The 22,370-nt window shown below is 52.0% G+C and overlaps 1 protein-coding gene across 4 annotated transcripts in view; it reads left to right on the top strand.

Moving 5' to 3' along the window:
* The window catches only part of MEGF11 (multiple EGF like domains 11), a 345,128-nt gene that overhangs the window by 278,335 nt on the left and 44,423 nt on the right, over window positions 1-22,370 (top strand). For all 4 annotated transcript variants that reach the window (XM_032417420.1, XM_032417421.1, XM_032417423.1 and 1 more), the window contains one exon: window positions 5,644-5,818. In XM_032417420.1, the coding sequence (XP_032273311.1) occupies window positions 5,644-5,818 (175 nt within the window). The remainder of the gene's footprint in view (window positions 1-5,643; window positions 5,819-22,370) is intronic.

Genomic DNA, 22,370 nt, shown 5'->3' with positions numbered 1-22,370 from the left:
GCCCTGTTTTATGTACTACTAGGAAAGGAGAATGCTATTAACTGAACCATGATGCACCATTGATTGTACAGCACACCCAATATCTGAGGTGTGAAATGTGGGGGAAAGTGCATCTTAGAATCAGTGAGCTATGTGTGGCTGGCCCTGCTGGGTCCCAACGTGCGCTCAAGTAACTGTGACCAGGGCTGTGTGTAGAAAGCACCAGAGGAAACTGCTATGCTGGTCAGGGAAGTCTTCTTGGAGGAGGTGGCATCTGGGCTAGGTCTGGAGGACAGGGTAAGAGCTTTAAGGCTCTCAAAGACAGGGGTTCCCTATGGCCGGCCAGAGGCTGGGCAGCTGCCTCAGCCTGTTGCACAGGTAGAGAACTGCACCAGGAGCCCCCACCCCTGCTGACAGCCAAGGGAGGACTCTCTCAGGGCCCGGAAGCAAGGCTGCCGCTGAGGTCCAGTGCAGGGAGAATCCCTGCCACAGAGATCCAACCAACCCCCAAATTAAAGAGCCACTGTTTTCCTCCTGTGCCTGAGCAGCCGTGCCCTGCATAATTTATTCTTCCTCTGAAGGAGTCCTCGATGCATTATTAATCTGGAAGGACTCCCTCTTCTCTGTCGCTAATCTCAGCCCATCCAATATTGATGATTGTTTGCTTTACTGTCTTTAACACGTGCTCCTGTCGCAGGGACTGGGAGTCAGTAGCGTTTCTTAGAACTGGGGGCTCCAGGCTGGGCTCCTCCGTGTCGGCACGACACTGAGCTGTGTCACAGCCCAGGCCCCTTGGGGGCAGGAGTGGCCTGGCTGGTCCCCCGCTGTGGCCTCAGCACGGCGCGGGGCCTGGCACAGAGCATTCAGTGAGAAGAATCACCGAACTGCCCCCGCAACAGCGCATTCCTCTAGGTGCTTCTGCCCCCGACCTGGTATCTGCCTTATTATTCTTTTTAGTGATTGGCACACTGGCCCAGTAACTGAGCCCACAACACTCACACGTTTTCATTCGTTCTAACTCAAGACTGTCTCAACCTGGCCACTATTGACATGTGGGGCTGGATAATTCTTTGATGTGCATTGTGGGGTGCTCAGCAGCATCCCTGGCCTCTCCCCACTAGACACCAGTGGCAACAACCAGCCCCCCAAGTTCTGATAGGCAAAATTGTTTCCTGGGTGTGGAGGGGAGAGGCAACATGGCCCCTGGTTGAGAGCCTCTGGCCTGACTGAACTCTCTCGTGCTGCCCTTGGCTTTGCTCTCGTGGTCACAGAGATCACCTCTCTTCTTCTGTGTGGACAGGTCACTCCTCTCTTCCATGAGCCTTAGTCCCATTACAGAGCCTTCTCTTGGGGTCCAAGAAAAGTAGAGGGAGGATTCTCTGACTCCTAATCTCGAGGCAGTTAAGCTGGCCTGGGTGGGGTCTGGGACCCCTGAGTCCTGGCTGATATGTGTACTTGTCCTCTCTGTGTCTCAGTTTCCCAATCTGTCCATCCCTTTTCATCAGCCCAGTGTGGGTAAAAGTTCTCTTGTGGTCTTTGCAAGTGAAGCTTCCACCCAACTCCCTGAGAGATGGAGTGTGGGATCCCCAGAAGCCTAGCCTCATTTCCCCCCTGGCTTCCAAGAGCGCTTAAGACAGAGCTCCATCAAGAAGGCTTGCAAGGCCTTGCAAGGAGGATCTTTCCCAGGTAGACAAAGTACTCTCAAGCCCCAACTAAAGGAAACCCTACTTGTCTGGCCCCAGCCTCTGTCTGCCTGGTGCCCTCTGAAGAGGCTGCTTCAAAGAGGTTGAATCCACGTGCCTGGGGAAGGAAGAAGGGGTTGGAGTGAGATTTCCCTGTCACTTCGTTCTCTTTATAAATGCTCTGTAGCACACACGAAGAAATGATCCCCCTTCGTAAAGGAATAACCTTGAGAAAGAAAGTGCCTGTGTGTCAGGCCTCTGTCGTGTCCCCTCCACAACTGGATTGTCGTAGATGAATTCTAGCAGCCATGATCGTGTATTAACCTTTGAAAGATTTTATTTAGCCAACAGATGCAGCATTGATAGAAATCTCAGAGCAGCCAAAAAAAGGGGGAAAAAAAAACAAACAGAAAAATCCACCATGAAAAGATTCCTGTATTGTTCAGCTTTCGGCTCCTATTAACTTGTGATTAATCTGTATCTGGGGAAAATGGCAGAAAGACAAGGAAAAAAAAAACGAGAGCAAACAGCCAGCCTGAACACTGCTGTTTGTGACTTCTGCCTGAGCCTCCCCAGCAGTCACTTGCCCACCGTGTGACCAAAGGGAATGGCTCTGCCCCCACGGGGCGGAGGGGAGTGGGGAGCAGGGGTGCCTGGGAGAGATCAGACGTGAGGAAGACACCCAGTTCTGGGTCATAAACCACTCGGCCAGCCGTCGCTGCCCACCCTCTCTTCAAAGGGATTTGAGAGGTTTTATAATAAATGATAAGCAATCAGATTAAGAAACTAGAAATCTTGGTTCTTGGTATTTTAGGGAGGGAGAAAGAAGTGATTGCAGAATCGGTTTTAAGCTTTCTGGTTCTCAGAGTGGAAAGTAAATTTGGCACTGAGCACAGCCCTAAGCAGCTAAAACAGTGGCAGCTGAGACAGCAAGCGGGCACTGCTGGAGTTCTTAGAAGTCAGTGTTTGCCTGCCGGCATGTGCCTGGTAGGCTCCTCACAGGGTGGTGGTCCCACTGGAGCCAGCGCCTGCGACGAGAGAGCCCACCGATGGGAAGGGCAGAAGCCTGCCTGAGACCCTTGGGCATCGCCGGGGCTGGGCGGAGCTGCCGGGTCCGTTTGCTAGATCCACGTGTGTCTGTCTCCAGGACCGTCACGGAGCCAGTCCCTCTAACCCCAGGGGAGGCCCCTGGAAGGTTGGAACCGAGAAGGGGCTGGCTCAGAGTGTTGAGACAGAGCCGCGTGCCCCACGTCTGTCTGGCTGAAGGTCAGGGCCACCACGTGGGGACCCCCCGCCCCATAGCACCCGTTCAACCTACTGTTTCCCCCTCATAGTGTGGGGCTCAGGGAGGAGTTTGTCTGGAGCCAGGAAAGTCAGGAAGTCTTCAAGCCCTCATCCCCTTACAGGATTCTCCTTTTCTACCTATTTACAATTTTCATTGCTTTACATCGGTTTATAAATGTAACAGATGCTCAGTTTGGGGAAAGTTCAAGAAGACATAGAAATTTAAAGAAAAAACTTCAAATCACTCATAATTTCTCAACCCAGAGGTGAGCCCCCAAACCATTTTGTTGTGATTTGTTCGTTCTTCATCTGTGTCGAGATATATATATTTTTTCCCATATTTTAGATCGTGACTTTGTATATAATTTGCTTATTTCACTTCACCTTCTATCACTAACGAGTTTGGAAAACATTTGAATACTTCTCTAACATCCCTTCATACGAATTGTCATAATTCACTTAACGAGCACTATGTTGTCAGAGGAGGCATTAGGCCGCCAGACAGACCTGGACTTAAATCCCCGCTGCCACTGACTTAAGCCACGCGACCTTGGGCAAGTCACATAACCTCCAAGTGCTGTCCGTAAAATAGAGGCTCTCGTGCCCAACTCACGGGCTTATCTGAAGATGAGAAATGTGTGGGAAGTGCCTGGTGTTTTAGAAGCCTGGTCACATTATTATTTAAATTGCTTCCATTTCCCCACTGTTATAAATAATGCTTTAGGGAACATCTCTGTGCATAAATCTTTCTCCACAACTCTGATTCTTTCCTTAAGATAGAATCTTAGAAATGGAATTATAAGACCAAAGGGTCTGAATATTTTTAGGACTCTTGCTACATAACCCCAAATAGTTTTCCAGAACCCTTTACCAGCAATGAGTATTGTCCCTTTTCATTAAAAAAAAAAAGAAAGAAAAAAAAATACTATTTTGATAGAGAAAAAGTGATATCCGGTTGTTATTTTGACTTGGTAATTAATGAGACAAAACATTTTCCAAAAAGATTATTAGCTACTTGCACTTACTATTCAGGAACTGCCTGCTCCTATCCATCCCTCATTTTCCGTGAGAAAACCAGGGCTCCCAGAAGAGAAAGAGCTTGGCTGGGCTTCACACAATTAGTGTGTTCATTAATTCATTTGCCAAATATGTACTGAGCATCTCCAAAGTGCCAGGGATTCTGTGGGGCCCTGGGGTACAATACACAGAAAGGTGAAGTAGACAAAAGGCCTTCCCCCATGGAGCTGCCACCTGGTGGGGGAGACAGATGATAAACAAGTCAATAGACACAGACAATAATTACTTGTAGTGAAAGTACTATTCACTCCCAGATACTTAATTGGGCAGTGAATACAAGCCAGGCACTGGGGATCTACCAGGGAGACAAAGCCTGTGTCCTTGTGGAATTTAGCAGAACCAAGACTTGTACCCAGGCTCCCCTGCCGGCCCAGATCATGCTTCCTTTGATCCTATCACTTGAGCTGGACTCCGGAGCTGAGAGGCAGGTGACACAGGGAATTTAGGAAGGTCGGCTTGTCTCTACCATCCAGCATCTTCTCTGGAGTGTTAGTCTGGGTTCTCCCCACGTGCAAGAGATTTACTAGGGAGACACCTATGAGGGAAAACAGGGACGGGGCTGGAGAGGCTAGGAAAACATCAGACTGCAGTTTAGGTCTGACCCGTGTGGAGGAGAGGGAGGGAAGGAAGGAAGGCTGGGTGGAAAGCCTTAGGCTATATCACGGTTCTAAGAAAGACTGGCAAGATTGGGAGTCTTCAAGCCAAATTGCCTGATTGCCTGTCAGAGGAGTTTCGGACCTCCCAGGAATGTGCCGACCTTAATACCCTCGCCCTGCTCTAGCTGGGAGTAGCCCAGGGGAAATGTGGGCTCTGAGCCAATGTAGTGGTGGATATCAGACACAGTAGCTGGGACCATTGGGCTTTTACCCTGCCCCCAGAAGCTCTGAGAAGCACACGGTCACCACACTGGCATTGCCTCTGATCATGATGGATAGTGGCTGTTGGATCAGACCTCTGCTAGCCAGGGATTGCCCACCCTCTATGGGTCCTGCCGGGCAGCCCCTGCCTCTCTGGCCTAGACAGATAGGGGGTGGAGACTATCACAGTCACTCTAAAAAAGCACTAGCAAAGCCCAGATGGAAGGTATTCTCTCTGTGTAGACATTGCCAGAGAGGGGAGGCCACATCTGCCCTGAGGTCTCATTTTAACTTAGCAAATGTCTGCGGAGTAGCTACAATATCAGCACCACTGGGTCTCACTGCAGCCGTCTCGTGCCTGCCCTTACACCAGGCATCTGCCCTGGGTACAGGGTGAGTGAGGCTCTGGATGTCATAGTCCTAGGGAAGGGACTGAAGAAGGCTGCCTTCTTCTTTGGACTGTGTGTATTTGTATTAGAAAGAGCACTTCTTTAGGAGTCAGAAGACCTGCGTTATAATCCTGATTTTGTTGCTTCCTCGCTATGTGACTTGAGGCAAATTATGTAATTACCGAGAGCCCCAGTTTCTCGGGGCCGCCAAGACCACGTGACCTTGGCACCTTCTGACAAACAGCAGTAAGCAATTCAACCTCAGAGGCCCTTGGATCCTGCTACCCTGGCCGACCAGACTTGGGGTGGGCAGAGGGGGGGATGTGGCTGCCTCCCTGGCCAGACTGTCCTCTCATTCTTCTCTCATCTGCTCAGCTGCCACCCAGTCACTGGGGTGTGCACCTGCCAGCCAGGCTGGTCTGGCCGAGACTGCAACGAGTCCTGCCCCGCTGGCTCCTACGGCAATGGCTGCCGGCTGCCTTGCACCTGTCAGAACGGCGCTGACTGCCACAGCATCACTGGGAGCTGCACGTGTGCGCCGGGCTTCATGGTAAGATGGGCGGGGCCTCCTGTGGCCCCAGGCTCCCCGCCCCACACAGGAGCGGAGGGGCCAGCTCAGCCCACCTCCGAGGAGAATCGGGGAATGTGGCCCTTTGCCCAGGGATGAGAATGGGAGTGTCTCTGTGCCCCCCTCTCAGAGACAGGGCTCCTGACCACAGAGCCCCCAGGCTGTTCTCGAAGGGCCGGTTCCTCTGGTTTCTGTAACTGTAGATGTAATAGAAGGAGAGGGTCTTCCCATTGTCCCCTCCCCCTGGAATACCAGTTGTCTTCGCACTTTGTGCTCAGCTCCTCCCTGTCTAAATCCAATGCACACGGGGTTTTTACGTCATAATAACCACAGTATACACACAGTTTTGCATTCTACTTGCCTTCACCCACATTTGCTGCTCAGGCTTCTTAATTATCATTTTAAGTAGCTGCATACCACTGCAGGAGTTGCTGTACCCCCAGTTTACTCAGCCATCCCCTTACTGCTGAATATTGTCTCCAATGTTCACAGCAAATGTTGCAATAAGCATCTTCCTACAAACAGCTTTTCCTCTCCTATTGAATTATTTCCTTAGGGTGAATTCCCAGGGTCAGTGAGCATAATATATTTATGGCTCTTGATGGATGTTGCCATATTACTTTCCTCAAGGGTTATATAAATCTATACCACCAACAACCATGTATGAATGTACCTATTTCAAAACAACTTTGCTAACATCCTTTTTTCTTTCTTTCTTTCTTTGCTAATTATATCGGTAGAAAATGGCTCCTCGATGTTGTTCTAATTTGCATTTCTCTGATTACTAGGGCGAGTGAACCTTTCCCCCACATGTTTACTATTTGTGCTTTCTCATGAATTATGCTGGGTTTTATGAAGTTAGGGAACTTGACACTGGAAGTGGAATCCTGTTCGAAGGCGGGGCGTGCCCAGTGGGTCTGAGGACCCAAGCACTCGGGGTTCCCCTGCGGCCATGTATTTTACTGTGCTCTAAGAAGTGGTTGGTGCGGTACCAACCATGGTCTTTGGAACCAGACTGGGGTCAGTCACATCCTGGCTGTCCTATCACTGACTGTGTGACCTTGGGCCAGTGAGTTAACCTCTCTCAGGATGGGTTTCCTCACCTCTGGAATGGAATGCCTGCCTTGCAGAATTGCTGCCAGGTGGAGAGATGGACTATCGAAGGTAGCTCACCCCAGTGCTTCTCAGAGTTTAGTGAGTGTCTGGATCAGTGGTGGGCCCTCTGACCTTGCAGATTCTGATCTGGTACATAGGGGTGGGGCCTGAGGGTCTGCCTTTCTAACAAGCTCTAGGTGATGTCGGTGCTGCCGGTTGGTGCCCTCATGCTGAGTAAGAAGGGATGGTGCTCAACTTCGACTGTCCGTTGGAATCACCTGTGGCGCTTTATAAACACTGATACCTGCCCCTCCCCCCGAGACACTGATATTTTTGGTCTAGTTGAGGCCAGTGTGCTGCCAAGGTGGAGATCCACTGATCTACAAGGAAGCCCTGCTCATGATGTGGGAGTGTGGGTTTGCCTGGGGCCTTTTGTGGGCAGGTTGCGCTGGTCTACAGAACTAAACTCTGTTCAGTTCCTTCTTTCTCCTCCCCAGGGCAGGTAAAATTGGGTGAAAATGAATTCTAGTGACATCTTTGAAAGAGAAAGAAGTCTGTTCCTCCTGCAGGTCTCCTTTCTAATTTACCTTTATCGGTGTGACCTTTGGCCATCACTTCCACAGAAAAATGGAGTGCCTTAGGTTTGGAGCTTGGGTAGGAGAGAATAGTTGTTTGGGATTAAAAATCACACATAGCCAAGTGATCAGCAGATGGAAGCAGAATTGAACTGACCACACCACAACCATTAGTGGGGGCCTTCTGACCCTCGTCCCAGTTTGGCTACTATGACTTTGGGCAGGTGGCTTTCTCTCTCAGGGCCCCAATTCCTTCACCTGTAAATGATAAGTGTGCAGGGGGAAATGAACCCACTGATTTCTATTTTTATTTTTTTTAATTTTTTTATTGTTATGTTAATCCCCATACATTACATCATTAGTTTTAGATATAGTGTTCCATGATTCATTGTTTGTGCGTAACACCCAGTGCTCCATGCAGAACGTGCCCTCCTCAATACCCATCACCAGGCTAACCCATCCTCCCACCCCCCTCCCCTCTAGAACCCTCAGTTTGTTTTTCAGAGTCCATCGTCTCTCATGGTTCTTCTCCCCCTCCAATTTCCCCCCCTTCATTCTTCCCCTCCTGCTACAGTCTTCTTCTTCTTTTTTTCTTTCTTAACATATATTGCATTATTTGTTTCAGAGGTACAGATCTGAGATTCAACAGTCTTGCACAATTCACAGTGCTTACCAGAACACATACCCTCCCCAGTGTCCATCACCCAGTCACCCCATCCCTCCCTGAACCCACTGATTTCTAAGATGGTCCACTATGTGGACTCCATGGACCATGTCAGGAAACACACCCTTACGGGGAAAATAAAGGAAAGTAGGAGCAAGGAAGAGAGAAAGAGAGAGAGAGAGAGAGAGAGAGAGAGAGAGAGTGTGTGTGTGTGTGTGTGTGTGTGTGTGTGTGTTCGTCAAGGGAGAGGGGGCTCATCGTGATTGTACATCATATATGGGCCTGCTGAGAGTCCCATGTTCCCCTTCTTCACCCCCAATTACCTGGTCACTGTTCCTCAATAGAAGGAAGAATTAGCACCCTTTGAGGATTAGGGAGGCCAGTGTCTGTGTGCCCACTGCCCTCAGGCCAGGGCTCCTGCAGTCTGGAGGCCAGCCCACTGCTTCTCTTCCTCCCATCTGGGTTGCAGATGACTTCCTGCCCTTGAACTTTGGGAGACTTGGCACTTGCAGAAATCATCTCTTTGTGGGGTCCCACCTGCCTGGGGCTCGGGGCTAAGACAGATTGTAAGCCAAACTGCCCTGGTGAGACCCGGTGAAGTCTCATCCATCTCCTCCTGCCCAGCCTCATTATACCTGGAAAGGCCCTTCTGGGGCCCTGTTGGGTGTTGAGCAGGAGCTGCTGGAGGTGATTACAGAACAGTCAATTGTTCTCATCCAGTTTGACTCATTCCTGCATGCACCAGCCTCCAAGAGGGAACTCGTTACTGTTGCCTTTACCCCAGCTTCTGAATGAATGCAACTTCCTGCAATTAGCTAGCTCTGGTCAGGGTCAGGGATTGAGGCAATCAGCAGAGCCGACTTGGCTGAGACCCTCCCCAGAATGCCCTGCAGTCAATAATAATTAGCAATGCCTTTATTTGATAGTTAGTCTATAAATTTATACAGCTGCCCTTTTCCTTGAAAGATTTTTAGGATGAGCAATTAATTAGAGACTAATTAAAAGAGCCCTTTTCTGAATGTTTGGAGACCTCAATCCTAGGCTCACTAACCTTGGACATGTTGCCTCACTTTGCTGGGCCTCAGTTTCCTCCTCTGTAAGGTGGGAGTGACATCAGTCCTGCCTGCTATCGGATGTGAGTATCCAACATGGTAACGGATGTGAGGCCGTATCCTCAGCTGGCCCCTCCCACCAGAGCCCTTCCTGCCAAGGGCTCCTTAGGGAGGATGTGGGGATAGCTTTAGGAAAGCAGAGTCTTGAGGGCTGGGAATGGCCTCAGACTCAACATAGATGTGAGGTGCGCTAATAAGGTAGTGCAGAACCACCCCTGGGAGTCCAGTGACATGCCTGCTCCAGCCAGGGGTCCCCAACCCCTGCAGAGGCCATGAGAATATGGGGCAGGAGCAAGCCCCACCTGGCACTCTGGGTGTGCTGGCCCTCACACTCTTTCTCCTTCTTTCCCAGAGCACTAGATATTTACTCTGCCAAGGACTTGGGGGGCAGCTGGGGGTATGGAAAGGCTAATTAGACATCCATCCAGCCTTCAAAGAGCTTGTGCTCTGCAATAATCATATTCACACTAGTAGCAAACACTTATGAGTCCTTGCTGCATGCTTCATCTCTGTCCCTCACAAGAGCCTGTGGAGGTGCACTTTCATGTTCCTCAATTTGAAAATGAGGAGCTGAAGTTCAAACAGGACAAGTGACCTTGCCCTGGATCACAAAGCCACTGAACTGTCATAGGTTAGATGATAGACTTAGATTGACAGGTCACCATGGAACCACACAAATCTGAGTTCAGATCCTTGCCTTCCAATCCCCACTCTGCCTACTGGCAAGTCACTTATCCCGCCTTAGTCTGAGTTTCCTCATTTGTTAAGAGGAGACTTTGCCATGAGACTGAGAAGCTTCATATGGGAAGTTTGTCATTCAGTGCCTGGAACACAGTGAGCACCCAGTAAAATGGTAGTAATTATTGGTACACTGTGAGAGTAGTAGGGGAACAATGCTTCTTGCAAGCCCAGCACCCCTCCCGTCAAGAAGAGTGTCAAGATGAGCTACACCCAGGGGTTGCTCTTGGAGCAAGCAGAGTCATGAATATGCACAGCTGTGGGTCCAAGCAGGTCCACCGAAGCACCTGTGGGTCGCCCTGAATAGTCAGTCTCAGGAGGCCTTGTGGGGTAGACACACCTGTCAGTGTTTGGGGAAATGGACATAGGGCTGGAGATAGGAATAAAGTCTAGGCATTTTACATATTAGCTTGGCAACAGCATTGGAATCACTTGAGGCATGATTTGCTGAATTGCACTGGGGCTGCTGGGTGGGGCAAAAGAGCCCTGAACTGGAAGGTGAGAAAACATGTTCCTAGCTCTGGTTCTGCTAACGTTTAGGACTTCTATTTCTTATCTGTAAAGTGGGAATATTTTCTACCCAACAGGAACAGTGTTATGGGAACCAGTCATTAAAATGGGAGGGCTTAAAATTCAGCACCTCGGACAGCCACCACGAGGCTCTCCTCCAAGGTTGCTCTTGTTCTATTAGAACCTAGGGTCCTCACCCAGTCAGAACACCAGGGGAAACAGGGGTGGGGAAAGGCAGAGTGAGGGTCACATGGCAGGCGGCTCAGGCCAGCAGAGTCCTACGTGTGTTCACGTGAAGGATAATCCAGGAAGTGAGGAGGGAATAGCTGAATTGTGATTGAAGGGACTAAGTGGAGCTGTCCACCCACTTGGAAGTTGGAATCACATCGTCCTTCTCCATTGGCTTCTCATTACCTACCAAACAAAACTCAAACCCCAGTCCTTTGTAACCTGCCCTTAAAACTAGTTAGTCCACCCTAACTTCATCTCCTGCTAGGTCCTGCTGCAAACCTGTGCTGTGGCCACACATAACTCACCTTTTCCCAAGCATAGTATCTGCTTTGGGGCCTCTGCCTGTGCCTTTTCTCAAGCTTTCCCCTCCTCCTAGAATGCCCTCCCCACTGTCCTTATCTTAGTCTATGAAAATCCTTCTCAGCCTTTCAGGGCTGAGATCAAAGGCTGCCTCTTCCATGAAGCCTTCCCTGAATATCCCTGTCTTCAGAATTAAGCCTTCCATCTCCTCCGTTCCCATAGCAGGTGTACCCTGTACCCACTCTTCCAACTGCCTCCCCCCGGTCCATGTCTTCCATATGAACATCTTGCTCAATATACTCGCTTTGAAATCAATGAAATTTGGGGGAAGAGCAATGAATGCCCTTAAAGCAGAAGTTTTCAGAAGTGACCTTTCTAGAAAGGAAATTCATGGCACTTCCTGAGGGGCATGCCAGCAGGGCTGGAGCTTAAAAATACCCGTTGCCTTCTCTGCAGTTCGGATAAACAGGTATCGGCAGTGGGACTAGAAAAGCTGTCCCCCAATATCATCTCTGGGTTTTTTGGGAGGGGAGCAAATGGTGTGAGCTTCTACCTTACGCAATACTATGTAGTGGTTACTCAGAGACTCTGGAGCCAGATTCCCTCCCTTCCAATACCAGCTTTGCTGCTTACTAGCTGTGTGACCTTGGGCAAGGTATTTTACCTCTCTGTGCCTCTGTTTTCTCATATGTGAAAGGGAATAATAATAAAGTCTTTTGGATTCCTGGGCTGATTAATTAGTACATATAAGATAACTAGAATACCTGGCATGTTAATACTCTTCCAGCAAGAGTTAGCTTATTATTATCATTATTATTATTATTGTCAATGCTGCCACTGCTATTGTTATTTACTCCAAGGGGTCCCCTACCTAAAGAGAAGGACTGGTCCTGGTGGAAACACCCTCTTTGGGGGTACAAGCAGAAAGGGAAGCAAGAGGAAGAGAGTAGAGTTCGTTGAAACTTCCTCCTAGCTGGGAGCAGCAGGGTTGACGGGGGCTCCTGGGTTCCCAAGGGCAGCCACAGAACTGAGAAGAGACTTTCTCATCACGGGAGGGGGCGGAGGGAGTAGGCCAGCTTTTCAGCTCCTCCACACGCCTCTGCTGACCAGCTTTCCTTAATTAAGGCCTCACCTAGGTGGCCAGCCTGATGAAGCCTCCTCTGCTGCTCTCGGACTAATTGCTGCCACCTTGGCACCCGCAGCGAACGGCCTGTGAGGTCACCAGAGCTACAGAGCCTGGATTTTCCAGACCTCCTCCCTGCGTGGAACGGTGTGGCTGGGAGATAAGGGGCCCTCTGGTCATTGCTCAGCACAAATGCTACCTTTCAGCTCTGGATACAATGGGTACGGAGAGCCTGGGAGGCGGGGATAGGAGCCCGGTGTCCCTGCCCAGGGGATTTGGGCCCTATATTTCTCCCCTGGATGACAGAATTTCTATTACCTTAAAGGGCTCATCTATTTATGCTGCAATTTTTTGAAGTCCTGTCTGCTGTTATTGAACCCTGCATGCTGGCAAGGGGAGTGGGCGCTCCATCACCCAAATGAACAACTTGTTTCCACATTTTTCTCCCTTTCCTCCGTGCTGTCGGGAGGTCAGTCGCAAACCTCAGCTGCTCTGGCCGGGGAAGGTAGGACAGGGGTGAGAGTTATGAAAATCCAGATCAGTGAAGCAGCGACTGAATTTTCCTCCAAGGTTTCTGGTGTCCTTTAAAGACGTCACTCTCTCCCAGCTCCCACTCCGGAGCTGGACAAAATGCGTGCCTGCCTTTTGTGCAGCTCCTGAGCTAGAACTCGGGAGGGAGGACAGCTGCGGGGCCAGGAGAGAATGTGGACTGAGAAGTACTGCCAGGTGACATGTATAGAATGTGTGTGTGGTTCCTGTTCTAATTGTTTTGTTCTTCATCAAACCTGAGGTCTGCAGGCTATTAGCCGTAAGCTTTCCATGCCGCATCCCTGCCTCCCGCCATTGACTAGCTTCCTAATTATAATAAAAGATTTTCCAGGCTGTTGCACTGGAGACGAGGAATTCACCCTCCAGCTGCCCTGCCTGTGTGAACAGAGGAACACAGGTAGTGCAAACTAGCAGAAATGATCGAAAAACATAAACACATGCCCACACCACACTCCGGTGGTCCTGTCCCAGCTCCGTCCTCGCCTGCCGGGTAGCCTTGGCCGAGTTACTTATGCTTCTCAAGCCTTGGTTGTTCGTCTACAAAACAGGGTAAATAATGGTTCTGTGTTCTAGTGTTCTTAGGATTGAATTAGATAAATATGTACAATGTTTCGAACAAAGGCTGACATGTTGCAAATGCTCACTAAATGATTGTCGAGGTCCCTGATGGAGTTGTATAGGGATGGTGCCCTAGAGGCCAAAGGCATGGACTTTGGGGTCATACAAGCCTGGATTGGAATCCCAAGTCTGTCCCTCAGCTGTGTGAACTGAGGTGACGTCCTCAGCCTCTTTGAGCCCCAGTTTCCCATCTGTAAAATGGGCTGATAGTGCCTGCCCCTCAGGGTCCGTGTGAGCACAGAATTGGTCACACAGCAAATCATTGGCAGAACTGGGACAGAAATCAGGTGACCTAACTCCCAGTCCCATGCCTTTTCTGCCTTTACCTCCTTCTCCTGAGTTTGCGGTCCCCAGAGCAGACATCTACTGATTTTTCCCAGGGCAGAGAGGGATAGGGTTGGGGGAACAGTCACCAGAGTATTAAATCATGTTGGCAATTAGTCCACAGAGCAAAGTAGGGAAAATTGGGTTTATGTCACTAAGGCTGAGTCCAGCCTCCCCGCTCTGGGACCCCATGGTTTGTGGCTTTATTAAGGAAAACTGCTGACTCTTCTGTTCCAAAAAATAAACATTCCCATGTCACGCCACCCTCTCCCTGCCATGCTCCTCACGTCTTTATCAGTGCCCTCGTTACTGGGTTCTGGAGCTCGGGCTTTGGTCCAGGCCTGGAACCTAGAGTACTCTCCATGCAGCAGAAGAGGGTGTGGTAGTTGAGGCGTCCATGCTTTGAGCTCCCCCAGTTTTCTTTTTGTCCAAGTCTCTGGTGCTGATGGGATTTCTGCCACCAGTCAGAGGAGCTGCCCTGAAAGGTCTGGAGGAAACTGACGAGCGGGGTGTGAAGGTTCACCCTTGGAGCACCAAGTGACCGTGGCAGACCCCCTGCTCTTTGTCCGTTACTTTACGTAATCCTCACAACAACCCTTGTAGGTGGGGGCTGTCAGGATCCCCACTTTGCAGAGGAGGAAACCGAGGCTCGGAGAGGTGAAGTGACCTTCCCTAGTTGGTAAGTGGTCACCAGAAGCTGAGCCTGTGGCTGTCTGAACCCAGAGCCTGCACTTTGAGCCACAAATAAAAACTGTGGGGAAGGAAAGTGTTGTGCATCTGTGGGAAATAAGCAGCTTGGAGACTCTCTCAGGCCTTTTCCGAGGAAAGGGGACATTCCCGGCAACCTCATTTCTCAGTGGGAGCCTCGTGCCCTCCCTCACTTTGTCTTTGAGGGGAGGGAGGCTGGGACCGTCAGTCTCCCTCCCTTGCTTTGGGGCGGCCCGTCCCAGCTTACCCAGCCGCCTCACACCTGGGCTTGTTAGTCTTACGGCTCTCCTGTGAGGAAAGCAGGGCGAGAATCCTTAGCTCTGTGGCACAGACGAAACCAAAGTGCAGAGCAGTTACAAGTCTTGTCCAGGGTGACGTGACTTGTGAGGACATCAAGCTGGGCCTCACACCCAAGGCTTGTGGCTCCAAGGCCGTGCTTGCCTCGGGACGGCGGTGCGGGGAGGGGAGGTCAGTACGAAGGAGAAGGCCAGGGGGGAGGCCGACCTGGACTCCAGCCCTGGCTCTGCCGCCACCTCGCTATTTGACCAAGTCACCCCACCTCGATGACAGGTGTTCCCTGTCTCCCGGGGGCCAATGTCAAGCTGAAGGGAAGCACTTCTGGGAAGGACTGGAGGAAGGGCCAGGGAGTGTGCATGCAGAGGCATGAGGAGGAGCAGAGGGCCCCGGCCCGCAGACTGACTCTCTCACCAAGCTGGCAGGTCTGGAATAAAGGAAGAACCCCCTGCCCTCCAGCTCCGAGACCCCACCCAGCCTGGCCCCTCCCCAGCCATCTCCCCACGTAGTCATTAGCACCAATAATCCCATCTGTGGGAGTAATTATGCACCCCGGGAGGGGAAGGGATTCCTGCCAGAAGATGTGATTGTGTCTGGAAAATGAAAGATGTTGCAGAAAAAGGTCACGAATAAATTACTTCAAGGTGGGGTTAGCTAATAGGAAACTAACAGTGGGGGTAATTGCACACATACACACACACACACACACAAAACACAACCAAAAAAACAAGCAAAAAAAAAAAAAACCCTCAAAAGTTCTTTCCAAAAACACTACCCAGATGAGCAGGGATGGAGGGAATGTGAGGGAGAGAGTGGGAGCAGAGCAGGCGGGGCCCTGTGTGCCAGGGTGGGGGCCTGTGCTGAATTCAGCAGGCCAGAGGGAGCCACTGAGCAGGGGCGTGACAAAACAGTGCTGCCCTTGACCTTCATAGCCTGTGTGGGGAGATGGGGACATCACTGTCTGAGAACTCAGCATACAGTAAGTGCTCAGTAGATGCTAGCTCCTATTATTCCCCGTGGTTCTTAGGTAGAGGCTGCTTGGCTCAGTGGGGAGAGCGTGGGCTTTGAGCCAGGGGAACCCGACTTTGAAGCTCCCCAACTGGGTGAGGGGAAACAGGGCAAGCACTAGGAACGTGGCCCAGCGCAGGTAAATCTCAGTATCTCTCCTTATATCTGCCGTGGCTGGGACTCTTATGGACCATGTGTAATAGTCAAAATGCCTAAAGCATTATGGCACTTCCTCTGGGCCAGGCACTGTTCTAAGGAGATTACATAGGTCAACTTATTTAATCTTCACCACTACCCTTGGAGGAAAGTCCTACTATCATCCCCATTTTGCAGATGGGAAAACTGAGACATAGGTTAATAACTTGCCCCAAGTTTGTCCGTTATACCCCATTAAAACTAAAAAAATAAAATGCCCAAGGTTCTATACGTATCAGAGCCAGGACCTAAACCCAATAGTCATATTCTGGAGCCCATTGGAACCTCTGTGCCCTGCCTCTTCTGTGGGCAAACCCTAAAGGATCCTTGCCGCCACCCTACACCCCCCCAAACAGGGTAAAACCTTAGCCGGGGCCACGGGGGTGCTCCAGCCTCCAGAGGCAAATTTGAAAGTAGCATCAAATTGGAGAGCAATCAGGCATCCACCAGGTAGTCCAGAGAGTCAGCTCACCGGTGGTGGTGTGGATGGAGCACCGGGTCCCCACCGTGACACCCATCCGTGCCACAGTTCTGCCACTACCAAATGCTCTCCCAGCCATCACCTCATGTGTTCTCATAGCCCCGTGGGGTGAGATGTCACTGCTGCCGTTTCATACACAAGGAGACAGGCTCAGAATGGTTTACACAGCTTTGAGCATCTTGGCCTTGCCCGCTGTCGAGCCCAGTGCTGAGCCAACCCCAGGCAGATGCTGTCAGGACACGCCCCTCCTGCCCCATCTCCCTCTGAGGCCTCGCACCCCTCTTTTCCCTGGCCTGCAGCCCCAGGCTGGAAACCACCCCGTCCCTTCCTCCAGGGAGGCCAGATCTGCTCTACCCTCCCTTCAAACCTGCCCGCCTGAGGCCGTGGGGCCTTATGGGGAGCACATTCCAGGCCCACGTTATGTGTAGTGAAGCGTTCTATGAGAAGTTGGCTGAGAAACCTCCGAGAGCCAGAAAAATCCATAGGGCACCAGCTTTAGAAAGATGCAGAGAATCTGCAGTTGGGGGATGCGAGGGGGATGGTGTGGGCAGCAGGGCAGCCTCTTCCATCTCCACTCCGCTTCTGGTCACCAGGAAAGGCCTCTCTTTCTTTGCAGTCAGTTCTAGAACTTTTTCTTTGATGACTGACTCCACAATCAGTAAGCGATTCAATTTGCCTGAGTCTGGGTTCTCAGCCTCTCTCACCCAGAGAAGAGTGGTCCAGACTCCTGCCTTTGGGGAAGGGGGTTCCTAAAATAGGCTGGAACCTTGAGTCCCTTACCTGCTGTCGGACCTACCTTTGCTTTTAGGGCAAAATATGAAGCCTGGCCCTCGAGGCCTTCCTGGGTGGGCTGGTCTGACGTCCAGGCTCCGGTCCCACCTTGGCCCCTCAGCCCCGGTGCTCCAGCAAATCCTAACAGAATTGCCTTACCCTGGATGCCCACTTACCCATGCACGGCCCTGCCACCAGGCCTTCGTTCCATCTACTGCTCTCTACCCTCTTGGCCAAACCCTGCCCATGCAGCATCGGGCTCAGCTCCGTTGCCCCTTCTCAGGCAGACTTCTTGCTTTCTTCCCACGGGGACGTAACCTCTCCATAGTACAGTGGCACGTCTGCTCTGGTGGCACACTGTAGATGTCTCTGTCCTCTCTACTCAACAGCTGCCGGGAGCGGGTCTGTCTGATTCATCCCTGTGTCCCTGCCCTCCCCCCGCCCCCCGCCGCCTCCCTCCTCACTCCGGGCCCTCCCAGGCCTGGCACAGTCTCCTGAACAGAGTGGGATCAGTAACTATTCATTGAATAAATGCACGGGTAGTTTAGAAACATCCCCTAAATCATGAATATGCCACGCTTTGCTTGGACCCTGGTAAACACCCCCCATCGGCATCTGTAGGACCCTCTGTCTCCCATAATCTGGTTCCCACTTGGGACATTGTTGCTGTCACTATATTGAGAGACTCGGGCTCTGCAAGCCCCTGCCCAGGGCACGTACCACCCAGCCGCCACGTCAGAGGATCTGGGTCCTGCAATACACATGGATGCACCCCTCATATATCCAATCCCCTTCACATGGATATGGCATGTCTGTACCATACACACCACACTCAGAGCTCCCAGGTACAAATCACCCTTGGGGCTCTATGGCCAGAATCGGCCCAGATGTCTGACACGCAGATGCTAAGCTTACCCCACAGCCGTCACACTGCTGAGACAGAACACACTCCAGACTCGCACACTGCACGGGCCACACCTGGGGGCCCCGATAAGCTACCATTCAAATCAAGACGCTGGGACAATAGGCATAAATCCTATCCCTGACCTGCTCTTCACCACCTGCAAAGCATTTGTCCCTCTTGTATATGTGGGGCCCACATGTACTGTTCACATGACGTGCATCACGAGTGTATACCACTGCTGTGCACGCGCGTGCACGCACACACACACGCACACACAGGCTCACCAGAAACAGCCTGCAGAACATCTGGAAGTTGGGAGGTGGCCTTCCCGCGCTAGTCTCATCTTGTGCCCCTGCCCCACTCCGTATTCTGCAAACTCTCTCCTCTAAGCTCGTGAAGACCTCCCCTAATGCCCCACAATAGGCTCTCCCGGCAGGCAAGAAGCAGTGTTTTGCTGGCACTTTTTAAAACCACTAAGGAAATCATGAAACCTAATGCAGAGCGACTGGGGCCATATGCTGTCGGGGCTTGCCCAGAGCCTTTGCAGGGGAGCCTTGTCCTGTCCTCAGATGGCTTGCGGCAGAGGCCCTGATCCTCCCCACCCCCAGTCCCTCCGGGAGCACAGGAGCTGGCCCTGGCGCAGGGGGAGGGACAGGGGAGGGGGATGAGGCCTAGAGTGGGAGAGCGAAGCTGTTCTAGGAGGTGAGGGCTGAGGCCGTCCGCGTGTGAGATGCTCACAGCACGCCCGGTCACCAGCAGCAGTGTCACGCCGTCACCACCGTACCCAGCGCCCTTTCAGGGGATATGCGTCATCTGATGGATGCTGGCACACGTCCCGGGCTCACGCTCGCTCCCATGGCCTGTTATTCCACCGTCTTAGCTTTATTCCTTCAAGTTTGGTTTTTTTTTTTTTTTTTTTTAAGATTTTATCCGTTCATTTGACGGAGAGAGAGAGACAGCGAGCGAGAGAGGGAACACAAGCAGGGGGAGTGGGAGAGGGAGAAGCAGGCTTCCCGCCGAGCAGGGAGCCCGACGCGGGGCTCGATCCCAGGACCCTGGGATCAGGACCCCAGCCGAAGGCAGACGCTTAACGACCAAGCCCCTATTCCTTCAAGTTTTAAAGGCTTTGAGGCTTTAGGAGTCTCCTGACACAAGATACAAATGCTCCCTAAGACTGCCCACCGGAAGCCCCTGGTAGCCATTTCTGCCTCCACCAGCAACAGATGTTTAACAACTAACGTGTAGGAGGCCACCTAGTACAGGGCGTGGTATACGGTAGGCGCTCAGGTCATTTGGGTCCCCAGCATTTGCTGTCCTGTCTGCCGTCAAGGCGGCCAGGCTGAGGGGAGAGCTTGGTCTGTGGAGTCAGTCGGGCCTGTCCCCGCAGTGGACTTAGGGCAGGGTGAGCCCTCCAGCCTCGGTTTAGCCTCTTTCTAGGGTGGTCCTTTCTCTAGGAAGGGCTATTAGAAGAACAGAAGGGGACAGAGGGCAGTAGGCACAGGCTGGTACCAAGGGAGCAGCCCCAGGGAAGCAGTCTGTCCTAAGCCAACGCGTCCACCCTGCCTGTAGGGGCGCAGGGCTGTGGACAGTGGTGAGGACCAGAGTCCTGTCCACACCTGCTCCCCCTCTGCGGGGGCTGCCCACTATGCATGCATGAACGCCACTGGGACCTCCTGGGGGTCACCTGGCAAGATGCAAAGACCCCTGACCAGTGCTCAGTAAGCCCTCATTAGCCCGTGATTCCTTCTCTGAGCCCAGAAGAGACTCTCGGACTTACAGATGGGACAAGGGCAGCAATGCAGAGCAGAAGGGAAACTTTGTTTTACCAAGACAGCAGCTGAGTCTCCAGGAGGACCCCCGGTCTTGCGGTCAGTAAGAGGCCTGGCTTGCACTTGAGCCCAAATGTCCTTCCTTGACCACACTCACTGCCTCTCAGGTCTCCCTGAAATAGCGTGGTATCTGTTTAGGAACTATTAGAAGGTGTCTGTGCTCCTCCAGAGAAGACTCTTGAGGGGTCAGAGTTAGATAGCATATTTGTGCAGATTAAAAAAAGGCATCCCTTTCTCGAGACATTCTACTGTCATCTGCCAGGAAATTGATGTCATGTATACACAAACTACGATGGCTGTCATGTTAATGGCACCCCTAGAGTTGTGCAGTGCTTAGCCTGCGCAGCTGTACAGAGCAGCCTCCGGTCACTGACAGCCGGTTCATTTAGGACAGACAGACAGAGAGGGCTTCCGGGCCTAACCTTCAGCCCTTTTCCACCCATCCCCCTTGGGAGCCAGAAAGAATGACCCTGGGCATTACCTGCCTCCGCATGGGGAGGCGGAGACGGGAATGGATGTGACAAGCGGCCTCCACCCTTCTCTCCCTCTCGTCTCTCTGACCCTCTGCTCTTCATGCCTTATGCAGAGTGTCTTTTCCCCAACATGCACCCACTGTCCGTTGCTGCTTTATCAGTGACACGCTAATTAGGTCCAGTGAGGTTTGCTGTGCGTTGGAGAGGCCTCTGCGGTTGGCGTTCGGTCCACGCTGTTCTCTCTTTGCCTTGTGGGCCATGTGTCATTCTTTCTCCCTGGAAAATCATAAATGAGCCTCCGTATGTGGGACTCCCACTGCCTGAGCCTGGGAGCTGGGAGTGGGGATGACTGAGAAGGGTGGGCAGGGGGGGACCAGCAGCACAGCCCTGGTACTCTGCTTGGCAAGGAGCGGACACCTGCCTCGAGGGGGCTTTGGAAGGAACAAAGCATACTCCACATGGGTGCTGCTGGCATTGACATGACGTTGGACACCAAAATCAGCCTGCATTGGTGGCCCTGAACTTCCAGGGTTAACAGAGGAGAGAAAGGAATAGGAGCAACCCCCAGCAAAGGTCTCTGGACTGAATGGATGGGATGCGTGAGGCCACGTCACCATGAGCTAGTGCTTCTGCCTTAAACCCATGTATTCTGACCCGAGGTGCACGGCCCTCTCTTACCTAAGCCATTGGTACTTCTCCAGCAAGAAGCCAGGTGGGTCTCGGCTGGCTGTCCCAGAGTCCTCCCTGCTGAGCTCCCATAGGCTGGCAGGGGCATACCCACCACCCCGGCCTGGATCTAGAGAACCCAGTTCCACTCTGTTCCCCCTGTCTCCTACCCATGTATTTAAGGGGGACCCAGAGCCGAACTTGCAGCACTAACACTACCTCCCTCTTTTGTGAGAGGGAGGGTCAACCACTTCCCATCCCCCCCCCCACTCCAAAAAATACTCATTAACCTCTGGCCCATTGCAAGGAAAATGGGAAATCCACACAAGAAGCCCAGCTGCTGATTAATTTTCCCAAACAGGGCCCAACTACAAAGTAGCGTATTGCAGGGGAGAAAATTCAATAAACAGCGTTTGAAACAAATTTAATAGAACATATAGCTCATTACCCACTGGGGTCTGGGCCTCTGCTGCCACGTTGTGCAAGAAGGCAGGTGGAAGGAGTAGGGGAGATTTGCATCTCTTTAGCAGGACCAGCTCCAGGGGTTCCATTCTGGCAGTAGCTCTTTCAAATCAAGTTCAAAATGTTAATAGCCAACGCTGCTATAATTAACAGGCCTTTGGATGGGAGGAGGTGCTTACATCCGTCCTCCATTCACAGAGTGGAGACGCTGAGTGGGACTGGCAGGCTTCCCCCCAGCAGGAGCTGGAACCTCAGGGACCCGCCCCTGTGGGAGGGCTCCCTTCCCCGGGCTGCTGCGGGATGTGGGCTGTGTGGAGGTGAGATGGGGATAGATAAGGATGTAAGAATACTCAGGCACCAACTTCCAAGTGCTGAGAAAGGCTCAAAGCATCTGGGCCTCAGCAGGCAGCCCTTCCTCGAGGTCAGGACCATGTCTTGGGGACGCTGTGTGCTTTGGTGGTGAGTGTTTCACTCCATCTAGGCTGTTAGGATCCTGTGCCCGAAATGGGAGCCAAGAGATTCAAGTCCCACGGCCCCTCCCCTGCCTGGCTTTGGCTGTATGGCCTTGGGCAAGTCACTTCCCCTCTCTTGGCCTCAGTTTCCTTACGTGTAAAACAAGGCAGCTGGACCAAGTGATTCCCAAAGTCCTTCCAGCTCTGGCACCGTGGGCTGTCCCCCCAGTGTTATGAATGGCATGTGGTCAGGCCCAGGCCATGAATTAGGAGGCAGCCACCTAGCTGGTGTGATTGGTGGGGCCCCAGGGGGACTCCCCAGCCCTGGGCCTCCATTCCTACCATTCTTCCCTCCTTTGGGCTAAGACCCCTACTGCAGGCGAGAAGATGTTCAGAGAGTCAGAGCTGAAGGGCCCTTAGAGACAACCCAGCCAGTGGTTCCCAGCTAGACC

Source organism: Phoca vitulina, unplaced genomic scaffold (assembly GCF_004348235.1).
Source record: "Phoca vitulina isolate PV1807 unplaced genomic scaffold, GSC_HSeal_1.0 scaffold20, whole genome shotgun sequence".
Lineage (NCBI taxonomy): Eukaryota > Metazoa > Chordata > Mammalia > Carnivora > Phocidae > Phoca > Phoca vitulina.
The sequence above is the reverse complement of the archived record's forward strand: the minus strand, read 5'-3'. Positions and strand labels throughout refer to the sequence as shown.